The sequence below is a fragment of the Sorex fumeus genome, unplaced genomic scaffold, assembly GCF_029834395.1.
Source record: "Sorex fumeus unplaced genomic scaffold, SorFum_2.1 ptg000054l, whole genome shotgun sequence".
Lineage (NCBI taxonomy): Eukaryota > Metazoa > Chordata > Mammalia > Eulipotyphla > Soricidae > Sorex > Sorex fumeus.
The window spans coordinates 7,222,535-7,248,958 of NW_026606111.1; the positions used below are offsets into that span (position 1 = coordinate 7,222,535).

Consider the following 26,424-nt stretch of genomic DNA (forward strand, 5'->3'; position numbering starts at 1 on the left):
GTGCTTTTTAATTAGCTAAAATGTTTTACTTTTTTTTTTAAACTAAAAGCAAAGAATATACAGTATACTTGAGTGATACTGAAGTGACAACTTCATTTAAGAAAATAGGTTTAACCCAAAACTCAGTGCAAGTGGCAAAGCTGACCATGACTAACTATACAGTATCTGCAGGGAAAAAAGAAAAAAGAAACAAACAAAAAAGGCAAACAGACCCACAGCACTAATGGCACCATCTGACAGTGCCCAAACCAAGTCAAAAAAAAAAAAGGTCCTAAACAAAACCTAGAAAAGAAAAATTCCAACACTGAATTCCATCCATAAATAATAAGTACACATTGAAAGCTGAACCATGAAGCAAGGAAAAAAACCGAAAACAAACAGCAAACCATATTAACAATGATCAAACTAGCTCTAGTATCAGAGACCAAAGGAAGAGGAATGTTGGAACCTGTTTTTAAATGAGAAATGAAGTTTCCAGTTTTAGAATGAGAAAATTGAGGCATGCAGGACTTTTGCATATGGAGATATATATATTTCATATATATTATATATAGTATGTACAGTCTAGCTATAAAACTTTGATGTGTATAGAAGCTGTCTTCAATGAAAAAAATTGAACATTCAGAAGAAATTCCTGAGATTGGATTTGTGACATGGGCCACTGAGCAAAAAAAAACAAAAACAAAAACAAAAACAAAACCCAAAAAAACAACGAAACAAAAATCCATGGTGGGGTCCCGGAGGTGACAGAGTCTATCCCTGTGAAGACTGAGAGTGACCCACAGACAAGAGTCGTCGTCGTCACTGTGTTCTTTCCCCGCGTGAGCCAGGGTAGCACCATAGTGAAGGTAACTCTCCACCACTCCTGCTCGAAAGAGGAGGAAATACTGAGGAACAGTATTGCTGCGAAGACGGCTTGTAGTGTGCACCAAATTCCTTCGAGTTCTTCAGACAACAGGTGAGCAGGCCGCAGGCTGGCCTGGAGACCCCGGCAGGGTGGGCGCTAGGTGTACTCCTTTCGTGGCTGCTCGTCGGTCGTACACTTGTCAGTCATTTCCTGGCAGAAGTCCACCGTCACCGTCTGACCCCGGGCTTCCAGAGGAGGGCCTCTCTCTGGGAAGGGGCCTGCTCCAGGGCCTTCCAGCCTCCTGGCGGAAGTACAATTCTCCGAGGTGCTGCTGGGGCCCCAGGGGGATCCTGGGGGGGCGGCTGCGGCAGCGGCACCCTGCTCTGGGCAGCAGGGCCCGCTCTCCCCCGTGGCACACTGGGACGGGGCAAGGTTCTGGTTGAGGCCCAAGGGCGCGGGGTTAATACTGGAGGCTGTGGGGAGACCCACGGGCCGGAGCACTGGGCAGTACCGATGCAAGGCCTGGATCTGCTCGGGGCTCTGGATGTCCCGGCACACTTCCTGGGAAAGGCAGGAGAAGTTGTCGAGCAGCTCCCCCATGCAGGCTTTCAGCTGGTTCCTCTCTGACAACAGTTTCTCTTTCTCACAGACCTGCAAGGGAGAGAAAAAAGGTGTGGTCAAGCCCCAGCCAGGCAGAGGCCAGAGGACCTTGTTCGTGGGGGGTGTAGTGGGATCGTGGTGGTGGGGAGGGTCCCATCTATAGTTGGGTTGTTTGATTTTGGGGGACACATCCAGTGGATCTTAGAGCTTACTCCAGGCTTTGCCCTCGGGGATCACTCCTGGTGGGGTTGGAGGAACCATATTGCTTTTTTTTGAGTTACACCCTGGGATGGGCTGGAGTGATAGCACAGCCGATAAGGCGTTTGCCTTGTACGCAGCCAACCTGGGTTTGATTCCTCCGCCCCTCTCGAAGAGCCTGGCAAGCTACCCAGAGTATCTCGCCTGCACGACAAAGCCTGGCAAGCTCCCCGTGACCTATTTGATATGCCAAAAACAGTAACAACAAGTCTCACAATTTGTTGGGAGATGTTACTGGTGCCTGCTGGAGCAAATTCCATGAACAATGGGAGGACAGTGCTACAGTGTTACAGTGCTACACCTTTGGTGCACAGGGGCTACTCCTGGCTCTGCACTCAGGAATTACCCCAGGCGGTGCTCAGGGGACCATATGGGATGCTGGGAACTGAACCTGGGTTGGCCGTGTGCAAGGCAAACGCCCTACCCACTGTGCTATTGCTCCATCCCCTGGAGGAACCATATCGGATGCTGGGGATTGAACTTGGGTCAGGCGTGGTCAAGCCAAGGACCTTACCCGCTGTAGCATCTCTCACAGTCTCCCACCTTGTGTCTGTGTTCTACACTATGGGGTTCCTCCTCAATGCCCAGGTGGGGATCTGAAGCCCATTATCAGGGAGCTACATTCATACTTGCACCAAGCCTCCCGTCTGGCACTTGATCCAGGCAGGCTGCTGACCTGACCCTTTCTTCTTTGTGTCTCTGCATCCTTTGCAGCCCTGCCAAGGGCTAGGAAAACTCCTACCAGCCCTGAAACCCCAGGGAGGCAAAGGCACATTTTTTTCTGGGATTTAGGAGTTTTTCAAATGAAACACTTATTTCCAACCTCATAGCTGACAGTTTCTCCCAATGCTTTAGGTTACCATTTTTTAAAAAAAAATTTTATTAGTGAAACACCATGAGGTACAGTTGTAGACTTACAAATTTTTGTCCTTGGGTTTCGATTATACAATGATCAAATACCCATCCCTCCACCAGTGCCCATTTTCCACCACCATGTATCCCAGTATCCCTCCCACCTCCATCCCCCCCATCCCACCCTGCCTTTGTGGCAGGGCATCCCCTTTAGTTCTCTCTCTCTTTTTTGGTGTTGTGGTCTGCAAAAGATGCATTGAGTGGCAATTATGTTCGGTCCATAGTCTACTTTCAACATGCATCTCCCATCCTGGGAGGATCCTCCCAACACCCTTTGTTGGTGCTCCCTTATCTATCTGAGCTGCCCTTTCCCCTAGCATGCCCGGCTGGCCTCTAAGCCATGGAGTAATCCTCCTGGTACTGATCTCGGCTATTCTTGGGTATAAATCTCCTATTTTGTTACTTCATGTCCCCCAGATTAATGCAATCTTTTTATGTCTATCCCTCTCTTTAGCACATCCAGCAGTGCTCAGGGCTCATGCCTGGCTCTGTGCTCATGGATCACTCCTGGTGGGGCACAGGAGACCTTAGGTGGTGTTGGGGATTGAACCGGTTTAATGCCTAAACCTCTATACTAACTCTCTGCCTCCTAGGCTTTTTGAAAACCAAATATATAATCCTTACTGTCCCTTCTTTTTTTTTCTGGCTTTGTGTTTTATTTTAGGGTCATACCTAGTGATGCTCAGGGGTTATTCCTGGCTCTGCAATCAGAAATTACTCCTGGCTGTGAACAGGAACTACATGCGATTCTGGGGATTGAACCCGGGTCAGCCATGAGCAAGGCAAGCGCCCTACCTGCTATACTATTTTTGGAAACCAGAAATAACTGACCAGACCCACTCTGTAACATTCTAGAAGACTGCAAAACTATGAAGATAATAAGAAGATAGGTGGGTGTCAGGGTTAATGAGGAGGGGGGAGGGAGAAGAACAGGGGTCCCAGGGTGGAAAGGCTCACATGCCTATCATAATGGGGAGGCACAGGTCTCTCTTATCTGTGTGTCTTGGGGGGTGCAAGGGACCAAGAGCAGTTTAGTCATTTTCATCTAAATTTTCTATGCACCTAAAACTGTTCTAACATCTATGAAAACACACACACACACAAACTGCCCACTTGTGATTTCGTTTTCCCCATCAGTGGGCACTGGGGTCTGCATGGCAGAACAGGGTGACTTCATGGAGGGCCTGGAGTGTCTCCCTGTACACCGTGGGATGCTCAGCCCTGGTGCCCAGAGGCCTCCTCCTAAGGATGTGGGAGCAGAGAAGACAGGTTCTGTGGGACACACACTACAGGGGCAACACTGGACACGGGAGAGCAGCTGGCAGAGTCCTCAGCAGCCCTTCCAGGTGGGAAACAGGAGGACATGGGGGAGAGGGGAGGAGGGAAGAGGGAGGAGGGAGAGAGGGTGGAGAAAGAAGAGGAGGAAAGGTAGTGATTGGGGGAAGGGAGGAATAAGGAAGAGGAGGGGAGGAGGAGGGAAGGGAGGAGGAAATGGGAAAACACAGAACAGAGCGTGGGGGAGGGAGGTGGGTGGAAGTGGGGGAGGGGGAGGGAGGAAGCGAGCCTGACCCCGTCCCCTGTGTGGGAGCCGCGCACACGCGCGGGAACACGGCAGCAATCTGGCAGGCAGCGTGGGCATGTGTGTTGGAGACAGAGATTTACACGGGGAAAGGGCACCTGCTAAAATATTTATAAATTTATCAAGAAAACAGGCTTTAAAAATGAAAAATAAACAGATGTACCAGTGCAACTCGAGAGAAATACATTATGTGAGTTTGCAAAAGCCGAGAGTCATGTGGAGACAGTGTGGGAGCCTGGAGAGGGTGCACATGCCTGTCCATCGAGCCCAGAGGGCACAGCGCCCCCAGGAGGCGGCACGCGGGAAGCGGAAGGTGTCTGGGAGGCCTCCTTTGGGAAGGGTGAACGTGGCAGCGGGCCTGTACCAGCCCTGCAAACTACACCATTATTTAAAGCTCTGTCACGGTCACTGTCACTGTCCTCCCATTGTTCATTGAATTGCTAGAGTGGGCCCAGTAACATCTCCATCCTGAGACTTGTTGTCTCTGTGTTTGGCATATCAAATACGTCACGGGGAGCTTGCCAGGCTTTGCCGTGTGGGCAAGATACTCCCTGTAGCTTGCCGGGCTCTCCGAGAGGAATCGTACTCTGGTCGGTCAGGTCGGCCACATGCAAAGCAAACACCCTACCTCTGTGCTAAGGTAAAGGTAAAGGCCCTCCTGTTGATCGTCGATTTGCTCGAGCGGGCCCAGTAACGTCTCCATTGGAGACTTTGTTGTTACTGTGTTTGGCATATCGAATATTCTCGGTAGCTTGCCGGGCTCTCCGAGAGGGGCGGAGGAATCGAACTCGGGTCGGCCATGTTGGCTGCGTGCAAGGCAAACGCCCTTACCGCTGTGCATACCTCGTTGTGCTTGGGGCCTACTCTGGGCCCTGCACTCAGGGATAGCTCTGGGGGCCCCTTGGGTGCTGGCGATGGAACTCAGATTGGCCTTATCCTTTGTACTCTTTACCCTCCACCCTGAAAACTACAACTTTCTAGCTACCCCAGAGAATCCTGCTTACTCCAGCCAACCCTCTGTCTCCCATCAATTTCTCTGTGTAAGACCCCAGGAACGGGGATGGGGGGGCCACGGGGCAGCTTCTCTGTAGGGAGCTCAGTTCACATCAGGAAGCGCAAGGTCACTCAAGATCATCGGTGAGAAACTGAAGCTCTCATTTGGCAATGAAAGGGGGCTTATTATTTTTTAAACTTTTTTATTTTTGATTTTTGGGTCACACCAGCGATGCACAGGGGTTCCTCCTGGCTCTGCACTCAGGAATGATTCCTGGCGTTGCTCAGGGGACCATATGGGATGCTGGTAATCGAACCCGGGTTGACCACGTGCAAGGCAAACGGCCTACCCGCTGTGCTATCGCTCCAACCCCAGCGGCTTATTTCTTAGGGTTCCCCTCCTCCTCCTCAAAAAAAAAAAGAATATTTGGTTGCTTCTTTTTTCTTTCTTTTTCAACTGCTACTCCTAGCTCTGTAATTGGGGACTGATTCCGGAGGTGCTTGGGGGCCCCGGTGGTGCCGAGGATCCAACTGAGGCTCATGCACTGCAAACCTGCACGCCAGCTCACTGAGCCATCTCTCTGCACGCCCCATCTTGAGTAAAGCTGAAATGGGAAATTAGCACAATATCAGCCTGGGCTGACTCGGGCCTTTGTTCGCTCAGGTTGTGATGGGACAAATGGTGCCACTGACACAGAGCAGGTGCTTCTCCAATCTGGGCACAAAGAGTGAGCAGGGGTGGGGTGTGTGTGGAGGGGCAAAGCCAGGGAAGGCCTGTGAGGGAGACGGAGGCCCAGCGCTGGCCAAGGGGAGAAAGGGCCCCCAAAAGTCTGCCTGTGTGTGGACCAACAGTGACAATACCTTGCTTGCTTAGGTGGCTTTTTCTTTTTTCAGGGTGGGGTATTTGGGTCATACCTGGTAATGTTCAGGGGTTACCCCGGGCTCTGTGCTCAGGAATCACTCCTGGCAGTGCTTGGGGATGCTGTGGATTGAACCTGGGTTAGCCAGGTGCAAGAAAAATGCCCGATCTCCTGTACTCTTGCTTCGTCCTCTTTTTAGCTGGCTTGAATTAAAACCTGGTTGATGGTAAGACATTCAAGAAAAGTCTGGGAAAATTTTGTTCTACTACAAGCTGAAGAGTCATCTTCTACAGGACATTTCAGGGCAATGAATTTTTTCTGAATGCTTTCAAGGTACTTCCTTGGAGGATGATGGAGCTGCTGTCACTGTGGTGAGGAAGCACGTACGTAGGACGGTGTGTGTGTGTGTGTGTGTGTGTGTGTGTGTGTGTGTGTGTGTGTGATGGATCTGCACCTGGATAATGCAGACCAAGGAGAGCAGCATAGAGCCAAAGGTCAGGTCAGGGCCAGGGGGGCAGTCCCCCAGCTCACTGGGGACTTAGGAAGGGATAAGGTGAAAACCTGCAAGAACAAAGACCTGGGGCTAGAGTGATAGCACAGCGGGTAGGGTGTTTGCCTTGCATGTGGCCAACCTGGGTTCGATAGCCAGCATCCCATCTTGTCCCCTGAGCACTGCCAGGAGTAATTCTGAGTGCATGAGCCTGGAATAACCCTTGTTCATTGCCAGATATGACCCAAAAAGCGGGGGAAAAAAAAAGAAGAACCTGTGTGTGTGGGTGGGGGTGTACAGGGAGAAGGTACTTGCCTTGCACGCGGCCAACCCTGGTTCCATTCCTGGCATCCCACAGGGTTCCCTGCGCCTCTTCAGGAGTGATCCCTGAGCACTGAGTCAGGAGTCAGCCCTGAGTACTGGGTGAGTTGACCTGGTACATGGAGGATGTCAGGAGAACTTTTTTGTGGTTGCTGTATGTGAATTTTTTATTTAAAGATGCCTAATGAGGTCTGAGGATATGGCTCATGGCAGAACTCAGGCCTCTTAGACATAAGGTCCTTATTCATAATCATAAACGTTTGAATGCTAGCACTACAAACAAAAAAAGGAAGACTAGGAGTCTCAGTCTCTCAACGACAGGTTATATCCACCTTGCTTTATCTTGTTTTTAGGTTCTCACTAGACTGAGAGCCAAAGAACATCTACAATTAGTTTGTAGACCCAACTTTATTATTTACTTACTTTAGTTTTTTGGGGGGCATACTTCCAGGTATTCAGGGCTGACTCCTGGCTCTGAGCTCAGGGGTCACTTCTGGTGGGGCTCGAGACACTGTATGGGATTACCGGGGATCGAGCTTGGGGTGGGTATGTGCAAAGCAAGTGCTTCCCCACTGCACTATCTCTTGAGTCTGTGGGGACCCAAAAGTAATTAATATTTCTGCAATCAATGTCCCACCAAGTGAGAGATTATAAATAATGACCAGGGATGGCTAAAGGACATAAATACCAACACTTAATCACACAACCACACAAATACAAACTGCAGAGTGTGCAGAGTGTACAGCTATTATTTCTGAGGAGAGATTTGTTTAGGGGCTGGATATAGGCTGGCTGATATGGTATGGTCACTATGAGGCCTCTCTCCTTTTCAGCCCGACCCAGGGTGAGCCCCAGGTGAGTTTTGGCCCTGGGCCTAAGGACAGTCATTCTAAGGCTGCCATGGGGTCAGAGGTGCCTGGGCTGCTTCCTGCAGCAAAGGGGACATGCCAAGGAGCAGCAACAGCGTTACGAACAGCAGGGAAGATACTTTCCTTGCATCCCAGTGAGCCGGGTTTGAATCTCTGTACCACATACAGACCCCAGAGCTCACTAATGAGCACACAGCCAGGAATAGTTCCTCAGCAACACCGCGGGTGACCCCCGAATAAAACAAACTAATGTAACTAAAAACACTCTGAACACATTTATAATCAGACAACTGGATTTACACATAAGTACCACCATATGCTGGGAAGTTGCCTTCATCTCTGCACACTTGCTTCTCCCCTAGCTGGTATAAACAGTGCACACGTTCCAGGGTAGCCAGGAGGGCTAAACATGACCAGCTACAAAAATGGTTTAGAGGGCTGGGAAGATAGTTCAGGTATCAGGGGTGCATACTTTGCATGCACAAGATCCTAAGTTTGGTCCCCTGCGTACATTTCCCACTTGGCTCCTGAAACTGAGACATGGTGCTCAGGAAACCCACAGTACCACACATAGTTGGGCTCTGGCACTGAATTACCTGCCCAGCCCTGCTGGCTGCGTATCACCAGGAAAGGTGCCTGGGCCCCCTGAGCACTGCTTGGGAGCCCCACAAAGAGTTTAGAATAATGCCTCTTCCACAAATGCCCTCTCGGAGAGCCCGGCAAGCTACTGAGAGTATCTTGCCTGCATGGCAAAGCCTGGCAAGCTACCTGTGACATATTCAATATGCCAAACACAGTGACATGAAGTCTCACAGTGGAGATGTTACTGGGCCCGCTCGAGCAAATTGATGAACAACGGGAGGACAGTGCTACAGTGCCACAAATTCCTGTAATCAATGTTCTGTCAAATGAGAGATTTAAAACAATGACCAGGTATGGCTAAGAATATAAATAATGACACACAATGACACAATGGCACACAAAGGCACACACACACACACACACTGCAGTGGTAGAGCTATTATTTCCAAGGACAGATTTGTTTAGGGGCTTGGATATGGGCTGATGGTTGAGTGTAAGACTGAGTGACGTTTTGCATTGGATCCTGGTACTGTCACTGTGGACCCCCTCGCCCCACACAAACAAGTATGCAGACCTCAGATGCAACAACAGCAATCCCAACAACAAAGAGGAGACAGAAATGGAGCTCTCAGGATGGAGAAGAAGTGCAGCAGGTAAGGCACTTGCATTGCATGTAGCCAACCCCAGTTAGGTCCCTGGCACCATATAAGGTCCCCCAGCAAATAAATTCCGAGAATGCAAAAAAAGCACAGCCAAAATGACATCTGCATCTATATGTTCATTACAACACTGTTCACGATAGCCAGAATCTGGAAACAACCTGAGTGCCCGAGAACAGATGACTGGTTAAAGAAACTTTGGTACATCTACACAATGAAATACTATGAAGCTGAAAAGATGAAGTCATGAAATTTGCTTATAAGTGGACTGTCATGGAGAGTATCATGCTAAGTTAAATGAATCAGAAAGAGAGGGACAGACACAAAATGACTGCACTCATTTGTGGATGTGAAATATCACAATATGAGACTGACATCCAAGGCCAGTTAGACACAAGGGCCAGAAAGATTGTTCCATAGTTGGAAGTCTGTCTCATGAGCTGGGGGAGAAGGCAGCTGGGGTAGAGAAGGGATCACTTAGTCAATGATAGTTGGAGGAATCGTTCAGGATGGGAGATGTGTGCTGAAAGTAGATCACAAATTACAAATCACAAATCATCCTGTTATTCGTCAATTGCCTCGAGCAGGCCCCAGTAACGTCCCTTTCATCCTAGTCCTGAGATTATATTCAAGGCTCTTTAGGAGAATGAGACCCATCATTGTTACTGGTATTTGGCATATTGGGTCCTGAAAGTAGATAAAGGACCAAACGTGATACAGCCTCTCAGTATCTATACTGCAAACCATAATGTCCAAAAGTAGAAAGAGAGTATGGGGGAAATTGTCTGCCATTGAGGCAGGGGAAAGGTTGGGACATGTGTGGGGGTATACTGGGGACAGTGGAGGTGGAAAATGTGCACTGGTGGAGAGGTGGGTATTCAATCCTTATATGACTGAAACTCAAACATGAAATTTTTGTTAAGTGTATCTCACGGTGATTCAAGAAAAAAAACAAGGTCCCCCAGCACTGCCACGAGTAACCTGTGAGTAGAGGCAGGAGCAAGGCCTGAGCACCACTGCTTGTGGCTCAAAAAATGAAAGCAATGAACTGTTGAAAAACCAACCAACCAACCAACCAACCAACCAACCAACCACAAACTAACCCAACTTTCCCGAATGGAGATCCTTCTCCCTACTTCTCCAGCCTTTGCTCTTTGTATCAGTCATGGGGACTTTGGGTTCCGAAAGGTTGGACTTACCAATTTGCGGATTTCACATTCTAAATTCTGAATACAGTCCAGTTTCCTCTTGCGGCAGCGCTGGGCCGCGATGCGGTTCTTGCTGCGCCGGCGGACGTCATGGATGAACTCTAACTGTTCTGAGGTTAGTTTGTGCATCTTAATCATCATCTGGAAATCGTTCCTTGGAAGGTCTGTGATTTGATCAACAGGAAAGGGAAGTTTGACCTGAAACCAAGAAGAAGAAGACCAAAAGAGTTTAGACAATTAGATTTTAGTTTTTAATTTTGGCAGATAGAACATAAAAGAAATGGTTAAAAACCTTTCCGAGATGACCAAGAAATATAGAAGCAACTGAAAGCAGGCTCTTTTCCGTTTCAACTGTAAAGAAGATGTAATATGTGGACAATAGAACAGAAATATGAACACATAAATTATAATAGGGTCATCACTTCTGAGGGTGTGTTTTATTTTAGGGCCATACCACCCAGTGGTCGGAGACCACTCCTGGTGGGGATTTGGGGGCCATATATGGTGCCAGGAATCAAACTTGGGTCAGCTGTATGCAAGGCAAGCACCCTGCCTGTTATAGTATCTCTCCAGTTCACTCCTGAGCTTTTTGAAAGCAAAGAAGTGTGGAAGTACTAGAAAATGAGCAATTATTTTTTTTTATTCTTTACCACCTTTGTAAGAAAGGGATCTGACTATAGTTAATTGAAATCTACTTCCCATGAGCCCCAAGGAAATGAATGATCATATAGCACGGGCCATCAGAGGAATGCCATGGGAAATGCATGGATGGAGGGGGTACCCAGACACCATGCACATACTGGCAGACAAAGCCATCAGCATAATCCTTGGATATAAGCAACAGCACAGGAAGATACAAAAAGATAACTGGTTCCACCAGGGGAACCTAGAAGAACTAGCCTTTTTTTTTTTTTTGGCTCAAGACCTTAGGGTGGTATAGTTTGACTTTTGTGAATTACTTATCTGCAAAATGGATATTGGCTTTCGGCTGTACAGCGCTAGCAAGAGTCTGGCATGTTGTCAGGTTTTATCTTTCAGAGCCGGCCATCCTAGTTCCTATCATCTTTCACAGCATGAGGCTGACTTTCCAAGAGGTTGGTGCACCTTCCTGTTTCCCGCCCAACACAAAGGTACAGCGGGTCATTTCTTTCTTTGTGATGCCGTGCTCAGGAATTACTCCTGGCAGGCTTGGGAAACCAGAGGGGATGCTGGGGATCAAATCTGGGTGGGCTGCATGCAAGGCAAGCACCTTCTCCGCTGTACTATCCTTCTCTGCATATACTATCTCTCCGGCCAGAGACTGACTTTTTTGGAGGGCAAGAGTGACCATGCCTCTCGGACACTCAGCAGCCTGTGCAGAGGTGAATGGAGCCTCTGGGCTGCCCCCATCTTGCTGGTTGTACAAATGAGCTACCCTGGACATGGATTCTCCAGGCCCAGCAAACTTTCCAGTAACTGAAGTTCTAGCCAACCTCTGATTTCACCTCAGTGAAGATACCCTGGACTCCAAGTGTTCAGCTAGGCCACCCCTGATCCACAGAATCATGGAGAGGGGGTTGGAAAGATAGCTCAAAGGGCAGAGCACAGGCTTTGCATGTAGAGGCCTGGGACTTCATGGTCCACTTAGCATTGCCAGGAGTAACCCTGAGCACAGAGCCTGGAATAGACCCAGAGCACTGCTGGAAATGCCTCCCCCCTCCACCCCCCCCACCACCAAAAAAAAAAAAAAGAGAAAGAAAAAACAAAGGGGAAAAAGGGATAAAAATGAAATTCTTTCCTCCCCTGCAAACAACATGAAACAAAAATAATAATCCAGAAATTGTGAGACAGAAGGTGGTAAATGATTCTATCGCTTTAAGCCACTAACTTTCCGGTGAAATGTTATACATCAGATAGTGTCTAATTTATTTTAAAGGCTATTGACATGATTTATACTTTCAAGCACTTGACAAATCCAGGCAAGTGGCATTACCCAGAGAGAGGACACTAGTCCTTTGAGGAATGGAGATATGTCCTCATTTTGAGAAATTCTAGCTTCTAGCCCAGTGCAGTGTAGGCACTTGGCTCTGTACCTGTGCGTTGGATTTGACCCACTGCATATTATAAACACCTGTTTTGCGTAGTTAGGCCTCTGGTGACTGTGCCAACACTAAACATGCAGACTTTTACCTTGTCATTATTCCCGAAACAACATGACAACTCTGTAGACAGCACTTCACACTAGATACAGCAACGATTTCAAAAGTGTGTGATGTGCATGTAGGTTAGATGCAAAAACACTGCCATTTTTAGGGGCCTGAGTAACTGTGGAAGTTTTCATCTTCAGTGGTAACAGAACCAATGCCTCACTGATATTAAGGGATGACTACATTTACTTTTGTCTTTTTGTTTAATAGGGTCACTCCTGTGTCTATGCAGTCCTAATGCTTAGTTTTCTGGCATGTGGTGCAGGTACAGGGATTGAATTCAGGGTATTGTATATGCGAGGTATGTGCTCTACCCGCTGACCAAAAACTGCATATATATTTTGGGGCTGGAGTGATAGCATAGCAGGTAGGGCGTTTGCCTTGCATGCGTGGTTGATTTGGGTTTGATTCCCAGCATCCCATATCGTTCCCTGAGCACCACCAGGAGTAATTCCCGAGTGCATGAGCCAGGAATAACCCCTGTGCAGCGCCGGATGTGACTCCACCTCCCCCCAAAAAACAATTACATATAGTCGTGTGTGTGTGTGTGTGTGTGTGTGTGGTGGTATTTATACTACATATAGTGTGTGTATGTGTGTATAGTGATATTCTAGTCTTATGTTTAGTGTATATAGCGGTATGTTTTTTGTTTTTGTTTTAGTCTTGGTCACATCCAGCAGTGCTCAGGGATCACTCCTGGCAGTGCGTGGGAGCACGTATGGTGGTGGGGATCCAGCCTGTGCCCTCTGCAAACCAAGCATGCTGCTCTCTCTTTCCAGGCCCAAGACTGCTTAAAATAAACATTTTTTCCCCCTTTGTTTTTGGGTCACACCTAGCTGTGCTCAGGGCTTACTCAGGGCTCTATGCTCAGGACCACTTCTGGCAGGCTAGGGGAATCATACACAGTGTTGGGGATAGAGCTTAGGTCAGCTGTATGCAAGGCTACGGTGCAGCAGTGCCCTGCCCGCTGGACTATTTCTCCAGCCCCAGAACAAAAGATTTCTTCTTTAATTTTAATTAATTCATTAATTTTTGATTTTTGGGTCCCACCCAGTGATGCTCAGGGGTCACTCCTGGCTCTGTGCGCAGGAATCACTCCTGACGGTGCTTGGGGGACCATATGGGATGCCGGGGATCGAACTTGCACGCAGCCGACCCGGGTTCAATCCCCAGCATCCCATATGGTCCCCTGAGCACTTCTGAGTGTAGAGCCAGGAGTAACCCCTGAGCATCGCCATGTGTGACCCCCCCCAAAAATAAATAAAAAGAACAGTTACTTTGGGGAACAGGGGAAGAGCACAGATAGGTCAGGATGAGCAGATGCCTTGCACACTCAGGGCCACAAATTTGATCCTGCGCGGTCACCAGAGCACAGTGGTGGGTGTGGGGACACCCTGAAGTGCCTCTCCCGCCCCACCTTGCATTGTCTTGTGGTCCCCAAATCACCAGGACCGAGCAGCAGCACATTGTTGGGTCCTAGAACTGTCTGCTAGACTGGGAGTGGGGTACGCCCCACCCCGACACACATAAAACAGCTCTGGGGGCGGGGGGAACTTCTCCACTTCCACAGAGGGCACAGGCTTGCGCCTCCCAGCTGTCTGTCACTTGGAGGTGTCTTAAAATAATCTTTCAAGAAGTCTGCTGATGAGACGGGGGCTTCAGGGTTCAGTCTGGTCCCAGAAATGCCTTGGAAAGGGTGCGTACACATGGCTTGGCCAGACTCCACGCAGTGCAGACATGTGTCTGTGGCAAGTTGACCAGCAGATGGCACAATAAACCCACACTTCCTACCAGCCGTCCCCCCCCCCAGCCTTGCCTGGTGCAAATACGGGCTTATATCTGTGATTTGAATGTGTTCTAGAGGCCACATGAAAAGAAGTGTGGGGAAACCACAACAAGTGGAACTATTTTATATAATGTATTTAACCCAACAAGTCTGAAAGTCTTTTTTTTTTTTTTTAACACGAACGTAACAAATTATTAATGAGATACGGTGCATTTTTTTCTGGGAAGACAGTAACTAAATTCCCCAACCGGAAGCGTTTTTCACAGCTTACAGCACATCACAATCCACACACACCACACTCCCCGGATGCAAGAACTACATGTGCTGTGTGGCCACCACACCAGCCAGCCTGGGAACACTCGGACAATAGAGAACTAGGGAACTGGAAAAACAGGTGGATCTGGTTTTAATGGGTTAAAACATTTGGGGGGAAAGAGACTGAGGCTCTTGCCATACTCTCTCTGCGTGACACAGGGGAGTCTGATGGAGACTTCAGGCTTTTTCTTTCTTTCTTCTTTTTTTCTTTTTGGGTCATACCCAGCGGTGCTCAGGGGTTACTCCTGGCTCATGCACTCAGGAATTACTCCTGGCGGAGCTCGGGAAACTATATGGGATGCTTGGAATCGAACCTGGGTTGGCCGCGTATAAGGCAAACACCCTCCCCACTCCAGCCCCAGACTTCTGGCTTTTTCTTGGGCTGCCTCTGATGCAGATTGACCTGAGTTCAAGTTCCCATACTGGTGCCCAGGGACGACCATTCACAAAAGCAATCACACTGAGTGGTCATTTGCCTGTTTAGGGGGTTGCAGAGATTCAGAGGCTGTGCGCCGGGGTAGTTGCTGAAAACTCCCCATGGTGTGCCTGGTCAACCTCACATGGCAAACTCATCGCCAAACACCTGTAAAACATTGCCCCCTAGAGAAAAACTGCTGGGGCACACAGGAGGCCACTGTGGGTCCAGCATGCCACAAGCTGGCGGCCAGGACAAACAGCTCCTTGTTCTGGGCCCAGGAAAGGGCTTTGTCCATGAGGCATGTTTGCACAGGGCTTATAATGATATGAAAGAATGTTTGATTTCCCCTTTATGCCCTTTGGATAACAGACTCTCAGATGCTGGACGCGGCTTAAATCACACAGAGGCCTGTCTGTTGGGGACACGGGTGTTTTCCTAAAAGGCAAAAGCCTTGTTTGCACAGCAGAGGTTGAGGCAACTCTGGGGCCTTGTGGAGTTCCTCAGCTCCCCGCTACCCTACACCCCCGCTCCACTGATAACAAAGCAATTCTGCTTCTGCTTGAAACTGGGCTTGCTGGTTTTCAGAGAGAAAATATACCTATAGTTCGGGCCACGGGGAGAGTCAAAAGGTCCTCTATACCAAGAGCGACCGCATTTAAAATCATCTAGACAGCGAATATAACACATGATGGAAATAGGACAGAAGGTTGACAGGCCAGTGAGGAAAAAAAAATCAACAAGACTAGTTTCAAAGTCCTTGAAACGAAGGCCATACACAATTTCAGCAGAGCTACTGCCAATTCAAGCATTTTTTAAAAGAGGTCAAAGGAAAAGAAAATAGTCACAAACTCTCCTGCATACAAAAAAAAAGTAGAACCATTCTATTGCTTTGTGAAAGGCTGCTACCCCCAGGTAAGTGGGCTATGAGGCGGAAGGCCCGAGGTATTCTTGAAAAAGCACAGAAGCAATGTCTGAACCTCTGGCTTTTTTTTGGGGGGGGGGGTCACGCCCGGTGATGCACAGAGGTTACTCCTGGCTCTGCACTCAGGAATCACTCCTGGAGGTGCTCGGAGGACCAGATGGGATGCTGGGAATCCAACGCGGGTCACTGCATGCAAGGCAAATACCCTACCCGCTGTGCCATGGCTCCAGCTCTCTGCTGGCATTTTTTTCAGAGCAGCAAGTTCTGAGCCAACAGGTATCTGCCCTGGAGATGCAAAGCAGTCACAGAGCTCTGAGCACCCACACACTTTCCCAGAGTCAGTCAATTTCTAAGTCACTTGGCCTTGAAAAGCTGAAATACATCCAGAATGAGGGTCCCCCTCCTTCCTGAGAATTCTCCCAACCCACAGCAGCCTGACAGGGCTCACGCTCTTCTTTATGTTCCTCAATGCATCATCATCTTCCAGGAGTTTGCTTCTCAGCAGTGAGCTGGCTTCCATCCCCTGTGTTCTCCTCTGAAAGAAGCACAAGGCACCCAAGAGGAAGAGTTCCGTGTGCTGGTGGTGAATGGCTGGCCTGCCGCCATGCCCCGGGCCCATATGCCTGTCCATGCCCAAGAAGGCATGGCTGGGGCATGGAACAGGAAGCCTGTGGTCTTGGGCACCTGTGGACTCAGGTGTTGCTTTGTTTTGGGTGCGGGGCTGGCACTGAGCATTGCTAATACACGGCCAGGGTCGGCCATGGAGTCAGCACGCTGAGCAGCAGAGCAGCCGAGGCTGGTTAGCCAACGGGCTGCCCAAGTTGCTGCTGCTGTTTCTCCCCAGGTCCAGCCTCACCCTTCTTACTCCGGAACATTGCAGGAGAGAAGCACAGTCTTCCTGCCACCCGCACAACTCTGAACAGTGGTACTTATGGAGATCCATGAACCCTGAGATGATTCGGTGACCTCTGGGCCCAGGCAGACAAAGCGGGGAGGGAACCAGAATGTCTGGAGAGTGAACAAAACCTAACGTACTCCTCCTGACAGTCTGGACAGGGGGGTGTAGTGGGTGCATAGCCTTCTTGGCCCACAGAAATATGCTCTTCATTCCTCTCCTTGGACAACCACCACTCTGGTTCTGTAGCCAGAATCACTGTCCCGTTCCTCTCTGTTTAAACAATATCATCGAGGGGCCAGAGAGATATAATTCAGTGGGTAGAGCTGCTTGCCTTGCATGCAGTTGACTCGGGTTCGATCCCTGGCACCATACTGGATGTCCGCCACCCCCCAAACCAGGAGTGATTCCTGAACACAGAGCCAGGAGTAAGTCCTGAACACTGCTGGGTGTGGCCCCAAACCAAATCAAAACAGACAAACAAAAAAAAAAAAACCACTGAAAATGTATATAAGGAATATAGTTTGAAGGGAATTCATATAGAAGTGCAAAGAGAGTAGGGGAGGGGGGAGAGGGAAATTCTTATCCCTCCCTTCCCTCCCCCAAACAATAAATGCCACCTTGAGAGACTTCCCAGTGATTCCTCTTTTCCTGCACTCTCTCTCAGAGGGCTGTAATTAGAAAATTGCCCGGTGGCTCTGACTTGCTGGATGATGGGAGCTAGGAGAGGAGCAGGATGGGAAGACAGATGTCGGGAAGTGAAAACTCCAGCATCGCTTTCCTCTCGAAAGCCCAGAGGCAGCTGGCTCATGAGTCCTCTCCCATCTCCTTTCCTGGTTTCATGAGCAGATGCTGAGGCAAAGCCACCGCAGACACATCTGACTCACAGCACCCATGTCCTGAGGTGGAATCTCTCGAGCTTGGAGGATTCCCCGGGCTCATGGCAGTGCCCACCTCGACCCGGGGGCAGCTGGTGATTCCAATGCAGGGATGAGATGGCCAGCTCAAACGCCAGGCACATGCCCGAGAAAGAATCTTCTCTCCTAGACTCCAAACTGTTTCCTACTCAGACTGGCCTGACCCCACCCCATTGTCATGGCGCAGTTTCTGAAATACATGCAAGGAACCAGGGATCTAGTTGTTATCCTCGTAATTAATGAGCTGTGTGGTCTCAAGTGAAGTCTTTCATTCTCTGTTCTTTGAGGATCTGAGAGCAGGAGAACGTACTTGCTCTATTTTGCTTATAGGATTGCAATGAAAGATAATACTGGGTAATAAACCGTGCTTTGGAAGTTTGAACCGCTTCTAGAGGTGAAGTATTATTACTTCTGTTCATCAGCTCTCTTTGTCACATGGTTTCCTTTTTCAGACAGACAGTATGCTTTGGAGCTGAAGATACTAAGTATGTCTTTCTAGACAATACAAGATGGTAAAAGTGTGGCTAACTTTTATATAGCCGATTTAGCATTTCCTTCCTTCCTTCCTTCCTTCCTTCCTTCCTTCCTCCCTCCTTCTCTCCCTCCCTCCCCGCTCTCCCTCTCCCTCCCTCCCCCTTCCTTCCTTCCTTCCTTCCTTCCTTCCTTCCTTCCTTCCTTCCTTCCTTCTTTCCTTCCTTCCTTCCTTCCTTCCTTCCTTCCTTCCTTCCTCCCTCCCTCCTTTCTTTTCCTTCCTTCCTTCCTTCCTTCCTTCCTTCCTTCCTTCCTCCCTCCTTTCTTTTCCTTCCTTCCTTCCTTCCTTCCTTCCTTCCTTCCTTCCTTCCTTCCTTCCTTCCTTCCTCCCTCCCTCCCTCCCTCCTTTCTTTTCCTTCCTTCCTTCCTTCCTTCCTTCCTTCCTTCCTCCCTCCTTTCTCTTCCTCCCTCCCTCCCTCCCTTCCTTCCTTCCTTCCTCTCTCCCTCCTCCTCCCCTCCCCTCCCTCCCTTCCTTTGTTTTGCATGTGTGTCATACCTGGTGGTGCTTAGGGCTTACTCCTGGCTCTGAGCTCAGGACTTAAGCCTGGCTCTGAGCCCAGGGTTTACTCCTGACTCCAAACTCAGGACTTACTCCTGGCACTGAGCTCAGGGATCACTCCTGGCGGGTTTGGGGGACCACATGTGATGCCAGAGATCAAATCTGGGTTGGCCCTGTGTAAGGCAAGCATCCTACCTGCTGTACTATTGCTCTAGTCCATGAGCATTTCTTTTTTTTTTTTTACACACATTAGACACTTATAAAAAAAGAAGTGTCTGTTTCAACAGACCACAAAAATAATAGTAAAGTTTTTTACAAACAACATATGTCTGGGTGAAAGATTTAGAGCCAGCCATTGTGCTTCAAATCTTTCCTACATACCAGAGTTCTTCAACCTTTCTATACCTATAACCAGCAACTGTCCTGCACTCTGGTTCAGGGACTGGCAATTAGAATCAAGGCGGTTGTAGGTCAATGTTTTTCAACCTTCCTACACGTGCGGGCTGGCACTGGCCCATGGACCCATGGTGAAAGAAGCTGCTGTATACAAACTCAGAAGCTGCTGTGTACACACTCCCACGTACCTACATACTCTCACATACTTTTTATTCCGCTTGCCGTGAAACACATCAACAGTGCAAGTGCAGCTGAGCAATAATTCTGGCTGTCCAAATACTGTCTTCCCAGAATTAAAACTTAAAACTCAAGATCAATTTGAAGTGCTGTGCTACATCAAGTTCACTAAGAAGCTGACTCTTTGGAAAATTTGTAAAACGATCCTACAAACCACAATGAAACAACCATTGCTTCCTACTCACTAGCAAGGCTTTAATTAAAGAAGAGGCACAGAAAGGTGTTGGCAGAGGCTGGATGCCGGGAATGGAAAGTTGGGCGGTTACCTTGGAAAACCCTCTGGTAGTTTCTTGAAAGGTTGGCTGACACATAATTCAGGAATTCTATTTCTAGGTAAATAATGAAGATCACTTGAAACACGGTCTATGAAAGCATGTGTATAAAAAATGCTTACAGAGTCATTAATGATGATGTTCCACGTTATTTAGCACTAACAAGGACTGAAGCACACTCATATAATGATGTACCTGTCAGGTATCTTAAGAGAAGACAGGAATCTTAGGAAAAAAATATACCAAGTGAGAGAAGCCAGAGTGTGAGACTCCATTGATAAAAAGAGTCTAGATGGAGACAGAGAGATAATACAATGGGTAGGGCTCTTGCCTGGCATGCAGCTGTCCCAAGTTTAATCCCCGGTACTACGATTGTCCCACATTCCCCACCAGGAGTGATCCTTGAACACAGAGTCAGGAGTAAGCTCTGAGCATCACCCATGGGTAGGATCCTTCCACAAAAAAGGAAGCTAAGGATATTATAAACAAAAAGGAAAATGGGCAAAGATATAAAATGGTATTTCACAGGAAAGGAAATATGAATGGTGAAAACACACAAGAAATTATGTGAATATTATTAATACTCACTTACTCATCAAGCTGACAGGAAAACAGGGAATGGTAACAAGTTGTACTGAGAAGAATAGGGGTCAGAGAAATAGTCCAGCTAGCAGGGTGTTTGCCAAATATGCAGTTGAACTGGGTTTGATCCCTGGCATGTCAGATGGGTCCCCAGGAGTGAGACCACCAGGAGTGATCCCTGAATACACAGGAGTCAATCTTGAGCACTACTGGGTGTGGCCCCTCAAAAAACAAAGCCAAGTTATAATGGAAAGAATAGAAGGAAACAGACATTTATAAACTTCTGAAGGATAGGTAAATGGATACAGCCTTTCAGAACCTTTTTTTTCCTGCTTTTTTAGGTCATACCCGGCAATGCACAGAGGTTACTCCTGGATCATGCACTCAGGAATTACTCCTGGCGGTGCTTGGGGTACCATATGGGATGCTGGAAAACAAACCCAGGTCAGCTGCGTGCAAGGCAAATGCCCTACCCGCTGTGCTATCGCTCCAGCCCCCATTTAAAAACGCTTACCCCACAAACAGGTCATCTCAAATAAAAATATGGCCTCTGCATGTGTCCACAAAAATATTCATTGTTGCAATGTTTATAAGATGGGAAAAAGTGGGAACAACTGGAATGCCAGTTGGTAGGTGATAGCTGAGGGTACCGTGCATTCCGGAAGCTGTGGATATTAAAGTGGCTTGTGTGAGTCCAATGTGACCAACCCAGAGACATGGGCACGCCTGAGCGCTGCACCGAAAAAGCAAGTTGCTGAGTAATTATATGGTAAATGCTATTAAAATACAACCCAACCACCCACAGATGTGAAGAGATGTTCGTGGAGTGTTGTGGAAACAGAGATTGGATAATTTTTTTTAAAAAAAGAGAGAGAGAGTTGATTTTAAAAAGCTGACTGTTGTTGGTAAAGGGCAATGGTGTGCTAATTTAAGCTTTCTTCAAAGCTAGGGAATAGCTAAAGAGGAGGGTGAAATCAGTGTTGATCAGATGCAAGAGATAACAGGGTATAACTTGATCATCTCACAGAAGACAATTATGCTACCACACTGTCTTTGGATGGAACATTCTGGCTCTGTGCAGAGGAGAGAGAGGAAGGAAATCGTAGCTGTCACTCTGGAGACATTGGCTGGCGGCTGGCTGGGAGTTGGGGACTCTCTCTTGGGTTTCTGACTCGGATGTCTCCTTGAGGGTTCATTCACCTTATACAGGGATACATCAGGGCAGAAGCAGCCCAAGACTTTTTCTTTTTCTTGGATCAGCAAGTTATGATGCTCATTGTGAAGAATTTCTCTCCGTATTATCATGGGTGTCAATATTCTACCACCACAGTCAAAGGAACTTCTGAAATCAACTTACTTATAGATTGACTAGGATGCTGAGTTCTGAGAGCGTTCTCAGAAAACTAAGTCTCCTCTACTCTGGGAAAATGGAACTGTCAAACTGGGAAAAACCTGGTCTGACTCTAACAATCCTGTCCCCAGTGCACCACCGAAAGGGACTAAGAATCTCCCTGAAATAACATAGGTGCAGAGCAGACGTTACTAAGCTATCTGCTCTTTACTGTTCCCTTACACAGAAAAAAAGAGAAAAATCACACAGTCCCCTGTAAGTCTACCTTCTATAGGCAGACAAAGAGAAACTGTCCCAGAGGCTACTACTGAAGCCCCCCCCCCCCGGCCCAGTGCTCCAGAGTCCTCCAGCAGGTGCTACTGCCCACTTTGGGGAACACTGTCACTGTGGAACATTATTCAGTGGACTTCTTCTTCTTACAAATGCAAACATGATTTTTTTTTGGGTTGTTTGGGGCCACATTGATGGTACTCAGGGTTTACTTCTGGCTTTGCACTCAGTTTACTCTGGGTGGTGCTTGGGGAACCATGTGGTGGATAGAACAGGGGTTGGCTGAGTGCAAGGCATGTGCCTTAAATACCATTCTATCTTTCCAGCCCAGCAAATTTTTTTTTTTACAAAATAGAAATAGGGTTGGGGCTGGAGACAGTATAGTAGATAAATCTTTTGCCTTGCACAAGTCTAACCCGATTCAATCCCTGGCATCTTACATGATTCCCTGAGCCTGCCAGGAGTTCCAATAATGACAATTTTAGAGAAAAAATGTTCCTTTTAATCGAGTCATTTAGAATTGAGACGTTCTCAGGCATTTAAGTGATTTCATCTGGACAGAGGTGACAGGGTGAGACTTTGTTCCAAGAAGTGACCTTAAGCTTTCTATTGTAGCACTCAGGACCAAAGGAGACTTCTTTGAAACTGTTGTGAAAACAGCACCCCATGAGCTTAAAGGTGTAGCACCCCATTTTATCCTAAGACGGAGAGAAAACAGACTCAGCCTCACTTCTCCAGCCACACAAACCCACTTCTCCAGCCACACAAACCCTTGGCAAAAGTCTCCACATGTGTCACACCGACAGGGGCTTTGGCTTTTTGCTCCAGAGCTGCTGAGTAACGTTCTTTGGGAGGAAACCCGCACAAGCTCTGATTAGTAGGACAGACAGCAGTGAGTCAAGAGAGCACAGACTGCCACTACTGGGGACTGGAGCAACAGTACAGTGGGGAGAGTGTTTGCCTTGCATGCAGTTGACCTGGGTTCGCTCCTATCACCACATATGGTTCCCCAAATCTGCTAGGAGTGATCCTAAGTGCAGAGCCCAGAGTAAGCAGCACAGAGCACCACCAGGTGTGGCTCCCCACACCAAACCAAATCCAAAAAAGACCGGGGGTCAGAGAGATAGTACAGCGGGTAGGGCATTTGCCTTACACGCAACCAACCTGGGTTCAATCCCTGGCATCCCATATGGTCCCCCAGCACCATCAGGAGTGATTCCTAAGTGCAGAGTCAGGAGTAACCCCTGAGCATCGCTGGGTGTGATCAAAAAAGCCAAAAACAAAAACAAACCACCAGACTGGGCTATTTGTATAAACATAAATCCTCTGAAACACAGGTAACTATGGCTTGGAAGCCTAGCAGTCTTCCACCCCAATCTGAGCTGTTATGGTACATCCGCTAGAAATGGTTCCCACGTCCTTTACCATCTACTGCAGCTAAAGGAAACCCTTCCAGGTATCTTCCTGTCCTTCCTCAACTGTGCCAGGCAGCAGCAGCAAAGCGGGGATCAGGCTAGTGAGCAAAGACACGAGCCTAACCCTGCGGCTAATTTCTGCGGCTGGCACGGGGCAGGGAGCTTTGGAAGCCATCGCCAAAACATGCCCGGACAAAGACCTCATGTGCTCCTCGCCAATTTTGCAGAGGCTGACTAAGCCACATGTGGCCCTTTTCACCCACAGTGAAAAGTCACCGAGTGCCACTTTGCCATCTGGTTGGGCTAGAGCCTGCTGCTGCTTAACCCGAGGTTAATGCCCAGGCACGGTGAGGTGCAGGGAGGCCTAAGGCAGCTTCAGGCCCATTTTCGCCTGCCTGCGCTTTTTCCTTATCAGCAACTCTGAGGAGTCACTCAGCTTCCAGCCCACACTCTCCTGGCTCTTGCGGCAGCCTTCACACACCAGACAGGGCTGCCTTGAAGGGAATATTTATCTAAGAGGCACTTACATTTTTTTTTTTTTAGCTTTTTGGGTCACACCCGGTGATGCACAGGGGTTACTCCTGGCTCTGCACTCAAGAATTCTTCCTAGCGGTGCTCAGGGGGACCATATGGGATGCTGGTAATCAAACCCGAGTCAGCCACGTGCAAGGCAAATGCCCTACCCCCTGTGTATCGCTCCAGCGCCGGTACTTTGTTTTCAGGGTGAACAGAGACCGCTACTCAAACCCACTCTGCTTCAAAGTACCTTCGTGCCACCCTAGAGAAAGACATCACACAGTGACAGGTGGCTGGTGCTTCTGCACAGACCCTGTGGCTGGCACGGTAAAGCTGTCACCAGCATGATGATGGACACAGTCTGGCCCTCCGGGTCTTCCCTTGACAAGTGGAATGTCAGGGTGCTGGGAAAGTACTTTTAAAATATTTTTATTGGTGTGGATCTCTCTGATTTCAATCAATCAGTTTTGCAAGTGAAATCTTTATTTTCCTTTACCTCGACAGGGTGACAAGCAGGGACAAGGGTGATGGGGTGGCACGTTTTCAAAGCAGATGGATAAGAATGGGAGGAAGTGGCAGGGGTGGGTTTGAAGTCCTGGTGGAAACTGACATCGGCTGGACTTATCGCCTCTGCCCATGAACTAGTGCTTGCTAGATCAGCAATTGCACAAAAGTGGTTACTTTTATTTTATTTTACTTTGTTTATTTGGGGGAGTGTTTGTGCCATACCAGGTTGTGCTCAGGGCTTACTCTGGGCTCTGCACTCAAGGATCACACCTGGAGGGACTTAGAGGACCATATGGGATTCTGAGGATTGAACACATATTGGTTGCATGCAAGGCAAACGCTGTACTAGCTCTCCAGCCACCAGAGAACCCTGAACCCCACTCTCCTGCTCCCCATGTGGCTGGGAAGGTAGCCCCTTCATGGTCACCCTGATTCTTCGCAAATGAGAACAATCTAGAAGGTGTGGGGGGTGGGAGGGGTGGGAACAGTCCAGACAAAGGACTGAGTGGGTGGGTCACACGCTTGAATCGACGTGGGTTCCCTACCTCCTGGCCCCTGTCCTGCACAGGACACGACTCACTGTCTGCTTCCGAGAACGATCCGGATTCGTCGCTGGAGTTGGTTCCGTAGGATTGCTCACATTTGATCTGGGGTCGCACTTGGTTGTACATTCCATCTGCCATCAGGCCTGGCTCTGGGTGTTCAGTGGCAAGGAAGCGGGCTCCCTGGGAACAGGGCGATGAGGAGAACTCGCAGAGGGGCAGGCTGCAGGGGGAGCCCCCGCTGCCGTCCTCTGCGTACGAGTAGGAGGAGCAGGAGCTGGAAGTCCTGGTCCTGGTCTCCAGTGGGGGTGAGCGGGGGCAGACTTTGATTGGCACCGGGCAGCTAGTGTTGGGGCGCATTCTTCCTGGCAAGTGGTCGGCCACGAGCCCGCCATGGGAATAGGCCTGGGAGCTGGGGAGGGACTGGCCGGCCCCCACCCACAGGCCCTTTGGCAGCGGCTCCGAGAGCTCTTTGTCCAAGCTGCCCACCCCAGGGTAGGAGTGGATGGCGGTGCTCGCTTGGTCGCACGTGCTGGAGGAGAAGATGACGCTTCTCCGGTCCAGTTCTCCTTCCTGTTTACAGAGCGCCTCCAGCCCCGGCCCCTTGAGCGGCGACCCCAGGGAGAAGTTGGACAAGTCCTTCTGGCCCAGGTGGGGCTGCCCGTAAGTCCCCGTGAAGGGGGCGTAGTCCGTTTTAAGGTCACCCTGAGAGATCCCCTTGTCGAAAGGGCATGTTGAACCCCTGGCAAAGTGCTGCGGAGGCGTGTTGGGCAGCCCAGTCAACTCCACACCTTTTGTGATGCTGAACAGAGACCTCAGACAGGAGGACGAGGACTCGCTCCTGGCTCTCTCCAGGCCACCGGGCCCGGCCGGGGGCGCCGCGGTGGGCGCGGGGCTGGGCTGTTTCTGGTCCATATCCACGTCCCCCGCCCGGTCCTTGATGTCGGGCTCGTCTCCCGACAGGCAGAGTGTGATGCTCTCCTCTTCATTCTCTTCGCTGGGCGGCTCGCTTTTAATCTGCCCCACGGCGAGCCTGGACTTGACGCCACTGCCGCTGCCGCCGCCACCACCACCACCGCCGCCACCACTGCCGCCACTGCCAGAGTTCTCTTCGCTGAATGTGCTTGCAAAGCCTGAGGTACTGTGTGATGAAGCATTGTAGACATTCTTGGTACATGCAAGCTGGTATTTCTTGTATCTGGGGTACTGGGTCAAGGCGTCCTTCTCAGAGCTCTCCTTGGCATCGGCGGGCACGTCGGCCTCAGGCAGCAAAGCTTCCTCCTTCTCGGCCACCGGGATGGGGGTAGCCTCGAAGCGGATGGGGTCTGGAAGCATCTGGTCCCCGGGGCAAGTCATCTTGGCGGCCTCCGACTCCATCGTCTCCTCCTCCTCGTCCTCCTCCTCTCCAGCCGAGTTCTCATGGTCCTCGTGTGGGCGCTGGCACGCGGCGTCCTTGCGGCAGACAAACAGGCCATCCTCGCTGTCCAGCAGCTGGGTCTGCAGGAAGCTGAAGCAGGAGTCCTCCAGGTTGTGCATGCGCAGGAACTCGGCACAGCGGATGACCTCCCGGATGTTCTCTCTGCTGAGTAACAGCTTGGCGGTGTAGGCGAACTGCAACAGCGGCCCAAAGCCCCTGGCGGTGACCTGCAACAGAATAGAGAGACAGAGAGATCGCCTGTGTTACCATAT

At 49.3% G+C, this 26,424-nt stretch overlaps 1 protein-coding gene across 3 annotated transcripts in view; it reads right to left on the minus strand.

The window, feature by feature from the left end:
- Nucleotides 1-737: 737 nt before the first annotated feature.
- The window catches only part of BACH2 (BTB domain and CNC homolog 2), a 398,692-nt gene continuing 373,005 nt past the window's right edge, over nucleotides 738-26,424 (minus strand). For all 3 annotated transcript variants that reach the window (XM_056125204.1, XM_056125203.1, XM_056125202.1), the window contains 3 exons: nucleotides 24,739-26,379; nucleotides 10,170-10,376; nucleotides 738-1,498 (listed from right to left, as the gene is read on the minus strand). In XM_056125204.1, coding sequence (XP_055981179.1) covers nucleotides 1,004-1,498; nucleotides 10,170-10,376; nucleotides 24,739-26,379 — 2,343 coding nt within the window. In that variant the 3' untranslated portion in view covers nucleotides 738-1,003. The remainder of the gene's footprint in view (nucleotides 1,499-10,169; nucleotides 10,377-24,738; nucleotides 26,380-26,424) is intronic.